The following is a 15,796-nucleotide window of genomic DNA, read 5'->3' as shown; positions in this document are numbered from 1 at the left end:
GTGTCTACCCTTTGCGCCAGGACACACGGCTTCTCTAAGCGACCCATTTACTCATCAAAACGCGGCCCACATAATGCTAGACGTATAGCCAGGTAACTTGACACAACTGTCAATCTCGCAAGGTGGTGTCATTCGTTACTTTCTGAATTTCATCTTTATACACCTTTCTGTGTCACCAGACCTTGCGTCTGTCCCTGAGTTCGTGATATGGCACCCAGTGGGAACAGAAAATTACATATGCGGTGAGTTGGGTCTTTCGCTGGGAAAACGCCAAAAAACAAACAACGTGTGACAGCCTCTTTTTTTAGTGACAAAATACATTCATGTCAGTTTTGTTTATGCGGACGATATTACACGGCTCCGCCATAGGAAACTCTTCAATAAAATATGCGATTTGTAGGTGCGCGGGTGGTGCTTTTGTAGACCTTCCGTACAATGAGCGTTATGTATTACATCCACACATGTAGATTTTGCGCCGTCGTTTCTACAAGTAGAATCCGATTTCCTTTATTTCCAGGAATAATGGCTTGTATTAGTTAAAGTTCCTCTATTTTAAGTTTTAATTACCGAATAACAGAGGAGAGGTAGGGGAAAGCGAGGAGGGTTAGAATCAAGGTTTTAATTTCACCGTGCAACATGGAGACTGGATGGCAGATCTAAGGAAATTTCAAATCCCGAACAAATGCAGTGGAGGGTGTACAAATAATCCGACAAAGACAGAAGAATTTTGGGTGAATAATCTGCTTCGAAAGAGAAAAGAAAACCCTAAAAGGCATTTTCATGAACCTTAGACAAACGAATGCCATAAAGGAAGCTACATTACTGAAAGAAATATTCTCTACGCCTTCTAACTAACTCTCTTATAGTCGACAAGTAGCAGTGTATATTCTTAACCACTCGACCTTTAGTAAGAGCATCCGCTCTAAGCCTGCAGCAGTCGTGTCGTGCGCCAGACAAGAGCTAATCATAGTGTTCCAGATTCATCCCTTAACCTTCACGGCTTTTACAACGTCAGCTGCATCTCGTAGAAGTCTTAAGGTTGTTTTCTCAGGGGAATCAGTCTGGTACTGAAGCGACGCGTTTCATTCGACTCTTATTCCCTCCTAAAATATTCGCTTACTTTCGCGCATGCGCACAACGAACCATCGCGTGGAGATGAAGGCATAGTACGAACCCATGAGACACTGAGGTCACTCTGACATCGTCACAGTGTGATGTCACGCACCAGGTTATGGGTACGGGGGGAATAAAACATAGTATTGACAAACAGCATGCAACAGCCAAATTATTTGAACCCACCGCGATAACCTTAAGACAACTACTCTAACAGACGGCTGAAATAAGCAACTAAACCATACCGACAGCCTTGCATCACACGCGATAAATAGCCACTTTTCCGCGCTATGCTTATATATCTTTATGAACTTTCGATTGTGCGTATATCAGTCCCTAATAAAGAAGACGCAGCGCTTACACTCACAAGCCAAAATTTAGTTTAACTCTAACTTAATATTTTAGGCCAACAAACATTTTGACCCTTTCACGCAACTAAGTTATCTGTGATCTGGGGTTTTCCTATAAATAATGGCTGTACAGCGGGCAGTATGACCAATTCAAATTATTCAGATGTGTGCCTTGAATATGCCTCACACCTACAGGATGCTGCGAGATGAACAGGTATTTCACGGTGTCAAAATAATTTTTCACCACATTTTAGGCTTCTTGCAGTACTGCTCCTATTGCCACTAATGCGTTGTTTCCGTTCACAAATTTCAAGGATGTCAGGTGACCGTGGGCTTTAAAACGGTGATCTTACGTAAGTAAACTCGGAGCGCTTGCTTGCCGTGCATTATGGTCGGTAGTTGCTGGTGAGTCGGCGGACGGAGTGATAACGGCTTCAGCGACACTTTCCAGGCCTGATTCCACGCTGTAAGCTTTTTATCGCACCTTTTTAAAGTTCTCGCCGTAGTGGCGATCTGTTCATGTAAACTAGTTTTGCGAGGCAGTCGGAAAGTTTAAATATGATTCGCTGCAGAAATTCCCGTAGCTGAGAACGGCGCCGAGCTGTTTTACAAGTGAGCCGCGACTCGCGTCAAGTTCGTTAAAGTCGGTTAAGCGTAACGATGGTGAAACCAGCCGTGCAACAAAGGTATTAATCTAATTAGCTGCGAGAACAATGACAGAATGGCACAGGACTTAAGTTGCACTGATTTAATTGGAATCATAAGAGGCTGCAATCACTGCCAAGATTCGATGATCGTTATCGGCGCGAAAATCCTTAGTGCGCAACACAGCTGATTTAAAAGGCAAGAATTTCTTTTTTTTTTTTTTCATTTTCATTTCAGGGACCCACTGCGCTGATAGTTTGGGGCATAACATGGAAGCAAAAAAAATGACAGGATAATTCACAATTCACACTTGCCTATTATATGGCAGTACTAGAACAAGAAATGGGAAAGGAGAAAAGGATATGATACAATACATCATCCTGAAGACACACATTTTAGTATATATTTGTACAGAGGTTAGACTACACACATATAAATTCAAGGAAAAATTGCCACCCGTGCAGTGAAACTATCTAGTGATGAGCAATTAACCACTTCATCAGCCAAATCATTCCATTCGTGGGCCACCAAGCGAAAAAAAGAGAACATAACGTATCGCGATGTTCTCGATACCCAACTGAATGCTTGGAATGTCGTGTTTTTTCGTTTTATGTGGTGACAGTGAAATGTATCTATTGCGCTCAATTTTGCGAGCTCGAGTTAGAAGAAGATAAATAAACTTGACTCGTGCATTCTTTGCTCGGGTACTAATAGCGCTGAGACCTGCCTGTATACAATGAGTTCGGAGGGAGATTCAAGTCGGCGATACCTATTGTAGAGAAACCTTATGGCCTTGCGATGAATGTTTTCATGTTTAGTAATTAAATTCTTTGCGTGTGTGAACCTGCATATTATGTTGTACTCTATGACTGATCGCACGAGGGATGTATATGCAAGCAGTTTAGTTTCGGATGAGGCGAAATGTAGGGAACGTCTTAGCCAGAAGACTTCATAAAATGTTTTGGATGCCACATACGAAACATTTCTCCCATTTTAAATAGGATGATCAAGTTTCGTTATGTAACAATGTCAATTCACTCCTGCTTGAGCCAAGAAATGGCCTGCAGTATTTTAATATGAATAAATAAATATAATTATAACTGAATACCTATATTCATTGACACAGTTTACTGTATGGTCTGCAATTTTGTAGGGAAATATCAGCGGTTTCTTTTTCCTTGATATAGTCATAACGCTTTTTTTTTCTAAATTAAGGGCCATCTGCCATTCTTCGAACAAGTTTGATATATTTTCGTGCGCATCGCTTGACACGAACTGATCTTGTTGACTGTTAGCTTGTTTGTAGATAATGCAATCGTCCGCAAACATGAGAAAAGTAGTGTCGATCCTGTTAGTTACGTCATTTATAGTGATTAAGAAAAAATCGGTGCTAAGACTGTGCCTTGAGGGACTCCAGAAGTCTCTTTTGTGCATTCTGATAAACACCGTTCGAACTGGACAAATTGTTTGCGATCAGAAAGGTACGCAGCTATCCAAACAAGAATCTTGTTAGTTCGGAGAAAATTTTCGACTTTGTCGATTAACTTTGGATAGACTCGCGGTCAAAGTCTTTTGAAAAGCTAAGGAACAAAATATTGGTTTGGCCACGCATGTCAATCGTCGTTGCTAAGTGATGTAAGGTTTCTAGAAGTTGTGTTGTTGTGGAGAGGCTCTATCTGAATCCATGCTTATTTTTGTTGAGTAATTCATTCGGTTCAATATAGGTTACAATCTGCTTGTGTAAAACGTGCTCTAAGATCTTACATACCATACAAGTTATAGACATTTAACGGTAGTTTGCGGTGTTATTAATGTGTGTAGATTTGTGTATTGTAACCACTTTAGCTGTTTTCCATTCTTTAGGTATATCGCTAGTTCCTAGCATTTACTGTAGAGTAGTAGGAGGTATTTAGACATCAATTCGCCATACCTTTAATAAATGGATTTTGGATATTGTCAAGACCAGATTTTTTTGGCGTCAAGGTTCAGTAGTAAAGACCAAATGGCTTGCTATGTTGAAATTAAATCATCTAGCTGTCCTTGTGATTCTTCGCTGGTGCGATAAGGGAGGTCTAATGCCATCGTCAGCCGTAAAAAATGGAAATGAAAAATGAGACGTTTTGCACAAGATAGCCTTAAAACCATGTCTTCTAAATAGCTTTCCAGTGTGCTTGTTGTTCACGTTATGTGGTATTTTTTTACAGTAAATTCATGCTTCCATGGAATATGCACTTCCGCATTGTTTACTGTCAGCTATCTAAAAATTTTCCTGTCGTCTGAAAGCCTTCACAACCTTAACAATACAGCCTCCGCCAGACGTGAGATTATGCTCAAATAGAGCCTAACGAACTGACCGCAACTAAAAAATTAAGATTAAAAAGCAGTCTTCCGCTGTCCCGATATACGTTATTTATAGCTGTGAAAGTTGTCTGCGCAGACCCTATTACACTCGTAGGTACATGATCTTATACGTTTGCTGCGCACTTGCTATAATTAAGGTTGCTATCCCGCTTGCATGAAAAGCATACTTTGCTTATTCGGCTAAAGTTTTGGGGATACTTTTAGTTTCTGTGACATCAAGCCTTAACACTTAAACTTGAGACCTAGAGTAACATTTGGGTAATCTTGAAAATAAAGAAGAAAAAGAACTGAACTAGTTCGGTTAACAGAGCGATGCTCAATTTGTTACCGAGTGATTCTGCTCCTACCAGTATCAATTTTAACACCTACAGTTTGCGTTTTCCCTCGCGCGAGTTGAACCAATCGCCTATGTATGCAGCAGATTAGTGTTTAAAATACCACTTCATGATATAGCACGTGTCTGAGTAGCGCGCGGTTATCCTACGAATCCGCTGATTGCGACCACTAATCTTTTGCGGTATTATTCTTTGAGCAGGGCAATGTGGGCTCATTACCACGGTTCTTTTATTGGGCGGGAAAAGCATGCTGCAGTTTTTGCTTAATATAACTGAAGCTTGCTTATTTTATTTTGTAAAGAGGGTGGTTCGATGACTGCTCCCGCCTACTGCAATGACCTAATTGTTCGCAAGCGGTGCTTTTTTCGATCATATTGTCAGGGTACTGAAGACACGATTTCCTCGTCTAAACTGGCGTATCTCATTTTTTCTGTCCGAATTCGGCAAATTTGGCAGCGGTCGATTTCAGGTAACGGCTGGTAAATCAAAAGCTTCATTTTCAAATACTTGGGAATTCCTCTTTTTACTAGGCGATATTGCGGGCGCGAATCCGGTGTAGTACCGACTAATATAAGCACATATCACTCTTTCTTTGTGCGTTGTGCAAAGTGGGCATTTATCGATTTCAGGTCAGTGCTGTAAATCGACAGTTTCGTCCTCAAAGAGTCGTAAATTTGCCTCTAAAGTCACCGAAACGCCGTGAGAAACACACTCTACTGTTTTTAAAAGGAACACTTAAACACTTGGTGCAGAAGCAGTACCAAGTTTAAACAAGAGCTTCTTATGCTTTAGAAGCTTAGGCCGTCATTAACGATACGTTGGCAACCATATTTGGCAGTATTTCACAGCTTCTTGAGAACTGAACGTTGTGTCCTTTAAACCTCAACTTGCACAAAAATATTATTTCCAGTAGATGTTATCCAGAAAAAGAGACGCATATGTAGGTAAAAAAAATTGCACTGAATTGTTTTTTATAACCATGTTCGAACTTGCGAAATATATACCTAAAATAGTTGGTGAAATTTGTTTTGATGCACTGTGCAGTGGTGTTTATCCTTCTTATAGGTGGAAAAAAAAAGAATACACTAGCGCGCCCAGTTTGCATCAGAAATTGCTCGATGATAATGAGATCTGCATTTCTTTTGGGGGGCGTTTGTCGCTAGTTTACGAAAGTTGCTATTTCATTGAAACTAGCATCAGTAGAGTTAGAAACTCCATCTAAAGGTGCAAGTAAACTGAGGTGTTTTCACAGGAATCACTTAAGGTGGCTCATCAACATTATTCAGTAAAGGTGCGGACCGGCTGAGGTCCTCCTCGTTTATATTTTCAAACAACAAATTTTCAATACATCTTGTATAATGCGAGTTATTTGCTGTGAACCTTAAGATTTAAGCGCTCCGCTGCTCTAGAATTTCTTCTCTTTATTATAGTTTGCACGGAGAAACAACGGTGCGCATACGCCGACCCCGATTCCTCAGCCCCATTTCCTGGCAGCTGATGCGCACGGGAACGCGCCGGTCGACCGATCTTCTTAACACACTCCTGCACAACGTCGGCCTGTGGTTGCTCTCAAATATCTGCACGACGTCTGAAAGAGCCGAACTAGTTGCAAGGTTTTAAGGTTTTTTAACCCCACATATTCAGGCAGCATAGGCCTCGTTGGAACTTCGGCGTAAATACCAAAAATTCGCCTGAATCTGACCGCCAAATTTTGAGCGGGATTGTCAGTTCTCTTTCGTGCGTAGACATTTGTTATTTGTACACAAATTTCAACAAAGCAAAATCTAGTCATTCAGTGGCTTCATATTGACACGCTGCATTGTTTATTTTCCCTCTGTGCTGATCGCGAGCGTGTGCCTCCTCGAGGCGAAGAAACCGACGTTCGTCTCCTCGAGGCGAAGAAACTGAAGTTCTTCTGTCGAAGCGGGCCTGCTAGTTTCCTGCCGCACTGTGACTTCTGTTACTCCTGTGTCCCGCGGTGACTTCTGATCAGAGACTTCACACCGTGACAATATCATATGCCTCCAAAAGTGTTGCGAGACAACTTTAGAATATAGTTACTGAGAGAACCAACATGATCACTGAAAATGAATTTCACAGTTGTTAAACGGCGGCTCGTGGCTAACATGTGGTGCGAAAGCAAAACTTACGTGCTCGTATGTGGCACACTAAAACAAAGTTATGATTCCGAGAGAACTATCCTAGATACCAGATGATTTTTCTTGTCCAACAGACTTCGGCCTGTGAGTAGGTATAGTGCTAAATACATAAACGCTGACCTCTAAATAAAATACGGTTTACACAAACTCGACTGGACGTTTTTCATGATTTCAAGCGAACTGCTTTAGATGCCAGACGCATTTTCCAGCGTCTCCCAGACATTGGTCTGTTGCTACACCTAATGCTAAAGACATCAACGGTGACCACGAAACAGAATGCACTTGACATAAACACGACTCGTAGGTTGTCCGAGATTTATCTGAAACCACAAGAGCACTGCCAGGAAATTCTGTTTTGGCGCCATGTGTAAAGCTACCTAAACAGTATGTTTAAATACCTTAGACTTTTATAAATGCCTCTGCATTGAGTTAGCTTAATATTTAACGAGAGACATCAGCATTCTTAGAGCAAGCTGCACTTAGGGACCAGCCTCTTTGTTCATATGGTGCGCTTTATTTTTAACCTTACAGCGATGCACTTCACTGCACGAAAAAGGTCGGTGAAATGCAGAATTGTGAATAATCCTTTGGTGTTTATTACATCTTGCTGTCGTAATATTGAAGGACTGGATCTTGTTTACTAATCTTTAAAAGCAAAAAAGAAAGGTTGCATCAGCCATCAAACCTTTGTTATATATCGCACTGGAATGTCTGTTGCGGAATGCCTAGTTTTGCTGTAAACAAGCGTTCGCAACATGCCCTTCCAAGAGACATGCTAAATATTTCATTCAAATTTGAAATCAACTCTGAACTACAACTTTCAGTGTGGGCCAACATAACTCTGCCTGAATTCAGTTCGCGACACAGTGGAGCAGTGTAGCCGGATAAAACATTAAGCAAAAGTAAGCAAGACTGCAAAGTGCGAGGTTTATCGTTATTTGTGCGGCACATTGCTTCATTATAATTTGTTTATTTACTTCATGTGGTGCAATGAAGAGTAGCTTTCAGCAAAACTGTAAAAGCAGACACCAAGTCTTGGAAACAAATCCGGTACACAGACGTAACTCAACGAAAAAATATTTAAAGGTTGTTTAAGTTAATAGCAAGGAAGCTAAATACATGCTATGGACGAGAGGCCGTTTTAGTGAAATATATTGAATGAAAAACAGTGTAACAAATAGCGAAGCAGAGAACTGCAGGGCGGGTGCTGACTCACAACGGAAAGTTAATCTAATGAAGGAACACAATTTATGGAAATATTGACCACCCTATAGACAACTGCAGAAGCCAAAAACCTGTGTTGTCACGTAGGATTAAGGCATGCAATCTCACTTTCATGTCAAAACATAGACGGCTTGCTAACGTACAACATTGTTTTTTTACCTCATGTGGTAGGCCTCCATTATCATACGTTTGAAGCGGGCTTGGTACTTGTACATTATCTCCCAATAGTGCAAGGAAGAGTAGCAAAATTCGCAGTCACGGACGTGGTCAACGAGATTAGGAGATTTCTTAGCGTCCAAGTTATTTGCATTCTCTTTCAAATCTGTAATAATGCATCGGCCAGTCTGCCCGATGTACACTAAATCATATGACATTGCTAGTTTATAAACTACAGCTTACACTTATTTGCAAGCTTAACACCACATGTTATTACAGGTTCTCTTAGATGCTCAGCCTTTCTTTCCAAAATAGCATACACACTTTCAAGTTTTTTCTCTTTGCTACATTGTTAAAAGGTAGTGTACATAAGTAGAACGGCAAGTTTTTCTTTCCTTCCCTTTTTGCGGACAAGCCTGACGTTTTAAGCTTTTTGGCTATCTTGTGACGGCCCAATAATAGAACATTATCAGGTTATCCACATGCCTTTAGTCATCCGATTATTCATTGAAGTTGCAGATTACCATATGTTTATAAGGTTTTGGACACGCCGACATCAATGAGACCACAATGCCTGTTTTTACTGTCTTTTAGTGATGCGATTTATAATATAACAACGGTTTTTTCACGTTGTGGCTCAGCGTCAATCCTGTGATTCGATCTCTGTTTGGGAGTTTGCCTGTTGCGCTATTTTCTGTTCACAAAATACATGGCAGCCTAGTCTAATCGGCCGATAGAGATGGTTGTTTATATTATAGAAACATTTACCAGAGGACAGCAAGCACGGCTTGCTGAAAGAGGGCTCTCAGGTAGCAAATCTGACAGAGCTCTCTCATGTAACAAGCATAAACAGGGCAGTACTTACATTCATATGTTCTTTATTATGCTCATTGTTTCAGCTCAATACAGAGCATCCCTTCCTGTATCTTTTGCCAAAGGGAATTTTTCCATGCATTGAAAGAATTTAAAGTAATAATTGAGGACAATTGTTATCAAAAGGATAGAGGTATAAAATTGATGCAAAACGGAAAAGGGTAGATACAATTTACTTTAAGGTACACAAGTTAAGGGACAATAACTGCCTAGCAAAATGGTTATGCAGTGACAGATTTATTTTACTTATTTCTTTACTTGCATGTACTGGGAGTCACTATACTAGCCCAATAAGGAGGGGCCCTGAACAAAGTCAGAAGCGACTAAACAGAGACACACATCACAAACAGCAACTTGAGTCAAACATATCAAACACCAAATATTCGTGAAATATGATAATCAAACAGCAGCAAGATCCAGCTTACAAGTAAAGTCATGGGAGCCGACAATACTGCCTGGAAGAGCATTCCATTCTTATATTGTTTTTGGAAAGAAACTGCGCTTCTATGTGTTAGTCCTGGCAAATATTGGAGCTGAAGAATGCTGCTTAGAATGTCCCGTTTCTCTCGTGTTAATCGGCTTATGACAGACTGGAGTAGATATGATAAGTGTTCTGAAAATGTGTTCATGAAGCAGTGCTAAACGGTTACAACTCCTCATTTGCAGTGGCAAAATTTTTATTCAAAGTTAAATTAATCATTGAATCTTTCATTTTTTACTTCCCGTAATAAGACGTACAGCATTTCTCTGAATGTGGTCTAGTAGAATGATATCCTTCACGTAATACGAATCCCCTACCACATAGCAATATAAGCTTCGATTTTATACAGGTGTTAGAAGCTGCGTTATTCGTACTTCCCATCTTTGAATTGCCTTTTAGTGACCGAACTCTTCCAGCCAATGCAGTGCTGACAGGAATATGTGCGGACCAGGCAACTTTATTAGATAGCCTAACGCCTAGATACTTCTACTTCTACATTTACTTCACATAAGTGTTCACTGTAATGAAGGAAAAACAATTGCTTGCTTTTTTACCGTGTGATACGCCAAAATATTGCATTTTCTTTATTGTGCTCCATCCCCTCAAGAGCTCACAGTACACAATCGCTCAAGTGATTTTGAAGTAATGTGTGATTCCTTTCAGACTACATTTCCCTAAAGACAGTCTATTCGCCTGCACACAATTTTATAGATACTTCTCAATCAAGTAAATAGAACAAATAATTTACATAAATTAAAAACAACACAAGGCCCCCCAGGCTGCCCAGGGGAACTCTCGAACAGATTGGAAGCACCACCGAAACACAATAGTTATTTAAGCATATTTTGCCATCTGTGCTCAAGGTATGCACGTATCCAGTGAATAACACTAAACAAAATACCTGTGTGCTTCAATTTATGCAACAAATCGCCATGGGGCACATTGCTAAATGCTTTCCTGAAGTCAAAGAACAACATATCCATCTGTCCAGCGGCATCAGCCACACTTACATCGAGTCCACCAAGTATAGGCGCGAAGAGGACGTTAATCATTTGGTTTCATTTCGTGCCGACATGTCGCAACCTAGTGCTGAAAATGCTTTTGAGCCGTAGCTACTTCTTTGGCCTGGTGCACTGGGTTAATGTTGCCATAAAATTTGGTAATAGAGAGAAACTTTTTGCGCAAAAATAAAATGCCAAGAAAGGCTTTTGTCGGGCACACTGAATCCACGAATTATCGCTCTGCCTTGATCCCATCGTCTTGCAGAAGTTCAGCGCATCAGTTATGAGCGAGAAAGACCGCCACAGCATATGACATAGAAGACAGCTTTGTTTGTGACATTAAATCCGAGTGGGCATGGACATGCAAGAAAATAAATATTTATATCACTAATAAAAGAGGATAAAATGCTAGTAGTGGACCCATCAGAAGTGACATACACACTGCAATGAAATGTAAAATTCCGTCTTCGTAAGGGTTATTCACTGAATAAATTCGAAACAGTGGCAGAGATCACCCTTTCTGTGGAATACAGAAAGGTGTCTGACTGCTCGTGCGCAAGTATTGATTTTTTCTTCCATTCTTTGTCTTGCTATTATAACCCATTTCGCCGATGAAAGAAACGTCTTCTGTGAGTTCGCATTTGTCGTAGTTTTCCCAACCATTATCGCACTGGACCGATTTAAAGTGACACGTAGTGCTGGTTAGGGACTCAATAAAATAGGCTCGCGCTCTCTTGTGGCTGCATCCTATTTTCAACATACCTGAAAAGTAAAAGAACATGCATCATAGTAAATGCTCTTCATTTTTCTTCACCAAGCTACTTCCTGATCTCGACAAACACTCGTTCTCGGAGGAATCGGCACTGGTGATGAGGAGCATGAGGGTAAGGCGTGATTCATGGTATCGTACAGTAAAATGTCGCGGTATAATAGTCTACAGGCTCCCTATATATCCACTGACAAATACACCAACGTTACCGCAGCTCACCTATAAAGCTTGCTTTTTCGCACTGCCCTGCTATCATTTGTAACCAATTGATGACATTAGTGTGCATTAGTGTGCGTTTTGTGACTGTCTGCTGATCAAATGGGCCAGGGGCAGATGCTACTGGGGCGAATTTCAACAATATGTAAATAAGGATGGCGATATAGTAAGGCACATAGGGATCGCTTGAAGAGAGAATGCGACAGTGTGTTTTAACCGCCTTTTAATTACATGGTTTGAAATATTTTTATTTCCAATATTATAACTCTTAAAATGATTTGTCATCATCATCATCATCAACAGCTAGACTATACACACGGCTGAGCGAAGGCCTGTTCTATAGTTCTTCAATTTACCCGGCTGTGTGCTTGTTTGACACTGTAACAAATTATTATACAGCAAAATAAATACACATCCCAAATAACTGTTAATTACTCAAACGCACCACAACGCATTCACTGCTATAGGTGCCCCTCTAACAGACTTGGTACCGACGACCCTCGGGCCTATATGTGTTGCGGGTAAACCTGGTAAGCAGAGAGCCTGGCCTCTTACTACAATCGCAATAAGTGGAAGTAATTGCATTCCTTATTATCGCGATACGTTTCCTGCTTGCAGTTCTCAATTACCAGTTAGTGCGATGCTTCTTGGTTCACCGAGCCCATCAGGCTCTCGCGTAAACAATCAGGAGGATAGTAAGGCAACAAAGTTACCGACCGCGTGAACAAGAAAAGCCGGGGTCCGTGCAGTGGTTGAGCGCGCCTCATAAATCTCTTTCGCGATAATTCATGCACATAGTCTCCCGAATTCCGAAACCGGGTATGCTTATGCTAAACATTAGATAACTTGTAGAATGAAAGCATTAACATATTACGTATGACGAAAATAAATGGTTGCTGCATTACTCAATTTATTTTTTCTATAAAATAATTATAGCACTAACAGAAACATTAACAAAATTTAGGCAGGATTCCAACAGATCACTTTGGGATTACGAGCTAGACACGTTTCCACCTACGCCGCACAACGCACGCTTCTAAAGCTTTGGAAAGACAGGAAGTCTTGATGTATACCCCGTGGTCTTTAATAAAAAATATCCTAAGATATCGCGCATTTCTCCACCGGATCAAAAAAATTTAAAAAATCCGCGTGTCGATTTTAGTGCATAAAAGATTTATGGTGCGACCTGATGCCGGTGAAGACCTCCGGCAACGCACTTCCTTATAAGAACATGAGTTGGCCCCCCTGGTGCAGTAATTGGCCGCAACCTCCCATGATTAGTTCTATAAAACCCCGGCCCTCAGTCACCAACGGCTGCGGAGCAACTGAACACGGCGGAGGTCAAACGCGTGACGCAATTTTGGGTACCAAGAATTTCTGGTTTCGCTGGACAGGCCACCCTTGGAAACTGACCATGGCACGTTGAACGCTAGAACCCTAGGTAGTGAATCTAGTTTAGCAGTGCTGTGAGGGGGAGTGGAGGATATGAAATGGGATTTCATAGGGCTTAGTGAGGTTAGGAGGCAGGAGGCACATACTGTACTGAAAGACGAGCATGTACTGTGTTATCGAGGTTTACCGGAGAGGCGAGAACTAGATGTAGGTTTCTTTGTCAATAATTATATAGCTGGTAATATAGATGAACTGTATAGAAATAATGAGAGGGTGCACGCACCGTAATTAAGTTTAATAAGCGATATAAACAGAAGGTTGTACAGGCCTACGCACCTACAAGTAGTCATGAAGACCCGGGAGTTGAAAGCTTTTACGAAGATCTAGAATCGCAATGCGGAAAGGAAAGCCGCAGTATACGATACTAAAGGGTAACTTCAATGCCAAGGCAGGAAAAAAGCAGCAGGCAGAAGACCAGGCAGTAGTTGACTATGGCTTTTGTTCTAGGAATAGCAGGGGGGAGCTACTAGTTAAGTATATAGAAACATGAGTACCTTCTTCAGCAAAAAGAAGAATCGGAACTGGACAGGAGAAACTCCTAACGAGGAGACTAGAAATGAAATACACTTCATACTGTGTTCTAACCCCGTCATTATGGAGAATGTAGAAGTAATCAGGAAAGTGCGATGCACTAACCACAGGATGGTAAGGTCTCGAACTGGTCTTAATCTGAAGAGGGAATGAAACAAATTAGTAAGAACGAAGTCCATCATTAAAATAGCAGTGAGAAGGAGGGCGGACAAGTTGACGATCTCGCTATAGAATAGATATTCAGCTCTAACCGAGGATGGCGATATGAGCCTGGAAGCAATCAACAATAATTTCAGACAGATCTCTACTGAGTGCCCTATAGATGTAGGCGGTAGTAAAGGTAGAGTGGATACCGATAGGTTCTCTAAGGAGGCGAAAGATTTGATTAGAAACGCCAAAGTATGAAATCTTCCAATCCAACAGACCAGATAGAATTCGCAGAGATATCAAAGTTGATCAAAAGTGCAAAGTGGCCGGTATAAGGCAATATAACATGGATAAAATTGAGCATGCTGTAAAGAACGGGGGAAGCCTTACCGCGGTGAAAAAAAAGAAATTGGGCATAGGCTAAAATCAGATCTGTGCGCTTACAGACAATGGGGGCAACGCCATCACAAATATGGACAAGATAGTCAAAGTAGCCGAGGAGTTCTATACTGATCTCTGCAGTAGCTAACGCAGTCAGGGCAATAATGAGATCGACAGTAGGGAAAAACAGTCAGATCCTCCGCCAGTGACACTGTACGAGGTTAAGAAAGCGTTATAAACAATGAAATGGGAGAAAGCAGCTGGAGATGACCAAGAAACTGCAGATTTGTTGCTGTACGTGGGGGATCTCGCGCAAGGAAAACTGACCGCCTGTATACGCAGTGCCTGGGGTCACCGACGGTGTCGAAACCATGGAAGAATGAGAACATTAATTTAATTTATAAGACAAGGGACGCTAAGGACCTGAAAAATTACAAACCAATCAGCATACTGTTTGTTAGGTATGAGGTATTTACTAAGGCAACCGCTAATAGAATCAGGACAAGCTTAGGCTGCAATCATGCAAAAGATCAAGCAGGTTTCCGGACAGGGTACTCTACTATCGATCATATCCATACCATCAATCAGGTGATAGAAACATGCTCGGAATATAACCAGCCTTGGTCATAGCATTCATTGATTACAAAAAACATTTGACTAAGTAGCAACCTCGGTGGTCAAGCAGGCATTGCGAAATCAGGGTGTAGACAAGCTGTACGTGAAAGTATATATATATATATATATATATATATATATATATATATATATATATATATATATATATATATATATATAAATAATGGCTGCACAACAATCATAGTTCTGCATAAAAAGTAACACAAAATTCCTCTATTAGAGAAAGGTGTTAGGCAAGGAGACACTATCTACCCAGTACTATTCAGAGCTTGTTTAGAGGAAGTATTCAGATACTTGTAATGGGGAGCGGTTAGGGATACGTTTAGATGGAGAATATCTCAGTAATCTCCCATTTGCTGATGACATTGCCTTGCTAACTAACTCAGGGGATGAGCCGCAAAGAATGATTGATGACCTCGACAGGAAAAGTAGAAAGGTAGGCTTGAAAATCAATATGCAGAAGACTGAGGTAATGTTTAACAGCTTCGGGAAGGAACAGCAGTTTAAGTTAGCTGGCGAAGCACTGGAAGTAGTAGGCGAATATGTGTACTTAGAGCAGGTAGTAACCGGAGATCCGGACCATGAAATTGAAATAACAAGGAGAATAAGATTGGATAGATCACAATTGGCAAGCACTCGCAGATTAGGAGTAGCAGTTTACCGGTATCGCTCAAGAGGTAAGTAACAACACTTGCATCTTATCTGTACTCACCTATGGAGCTGAAACATGGAGGATAACAAATGGGGTTCTACTTAAGTTGAGGACAATGCAAAGGACTATGGAGCTAAAAATGGTAGAGGTAACATTAAGAGATAAGAAGCGGGCAGAGTGGGTCAGAGAAATAACTCAAGTTACTGACATTCTAGTGGAAATCAAGAATGAGAAATGGGCATGGGCAGGACATGTAATGCAAAGAGAGTATAATAGATGACTGCTTAGGGTAACAAACTGAATTACAAGGGAAG

The 15,796-nt window shown here is 41.0% G+C and overlaps 1 protein-coding gene across 7 annotated transcripts in view; it reads right to left on the bottom strand.

Annotated features, from left to right (window-relative positions):
- Positions 1–7,493: 7,493 nt before the first annotated feature.
- Positions 7,494–15,796, bottom strand: part of LOC146176383 (uncharacterized) — a 76,314-nt gene continuing 68,011 nt past the window's right edge. For 6 of the 7 annotated variants that reach the window (XM_084582733.1, XM_084582731.1, XM_084582729.1 and 3 more), the window contains one exon: positions 11,061–11,460. In XM_084582733.1, coding sequence (XP_084438859.1) covers positions 11,210–11,460 — 251 coding nt within the window. In that variant the 3' untranslated portion in view covers positions 11,061–11,209. Of the gene's footprint in view, positions 7,609–9,208; positions 9,270–11,060; positions 11,461–15,796 lie in introns of those variants that run through there. The other variant, XM_084582734.1, reaches the window with a different exon arrangement.

This window comes from Amblyomma maculatum, chromosome 10 (assembly GCF_055883805.1).
Source record: "Amblyomma maculatum isolate TAMU_Amacu chromosome 10, ASM5588380v1, whole genome shotgun sequence".
Taxonomy (NCBI): Eukaryota; Metazoa; Arthropoda; class Arachnida; order Ixodida; family Ixodidae; genus Amblyomma; species Amblyomma maculatum.
Note: the sequence above shows the minus strand (reverse complement) of the source record. Positions and strands in the feature narration are given on the sequence as shown.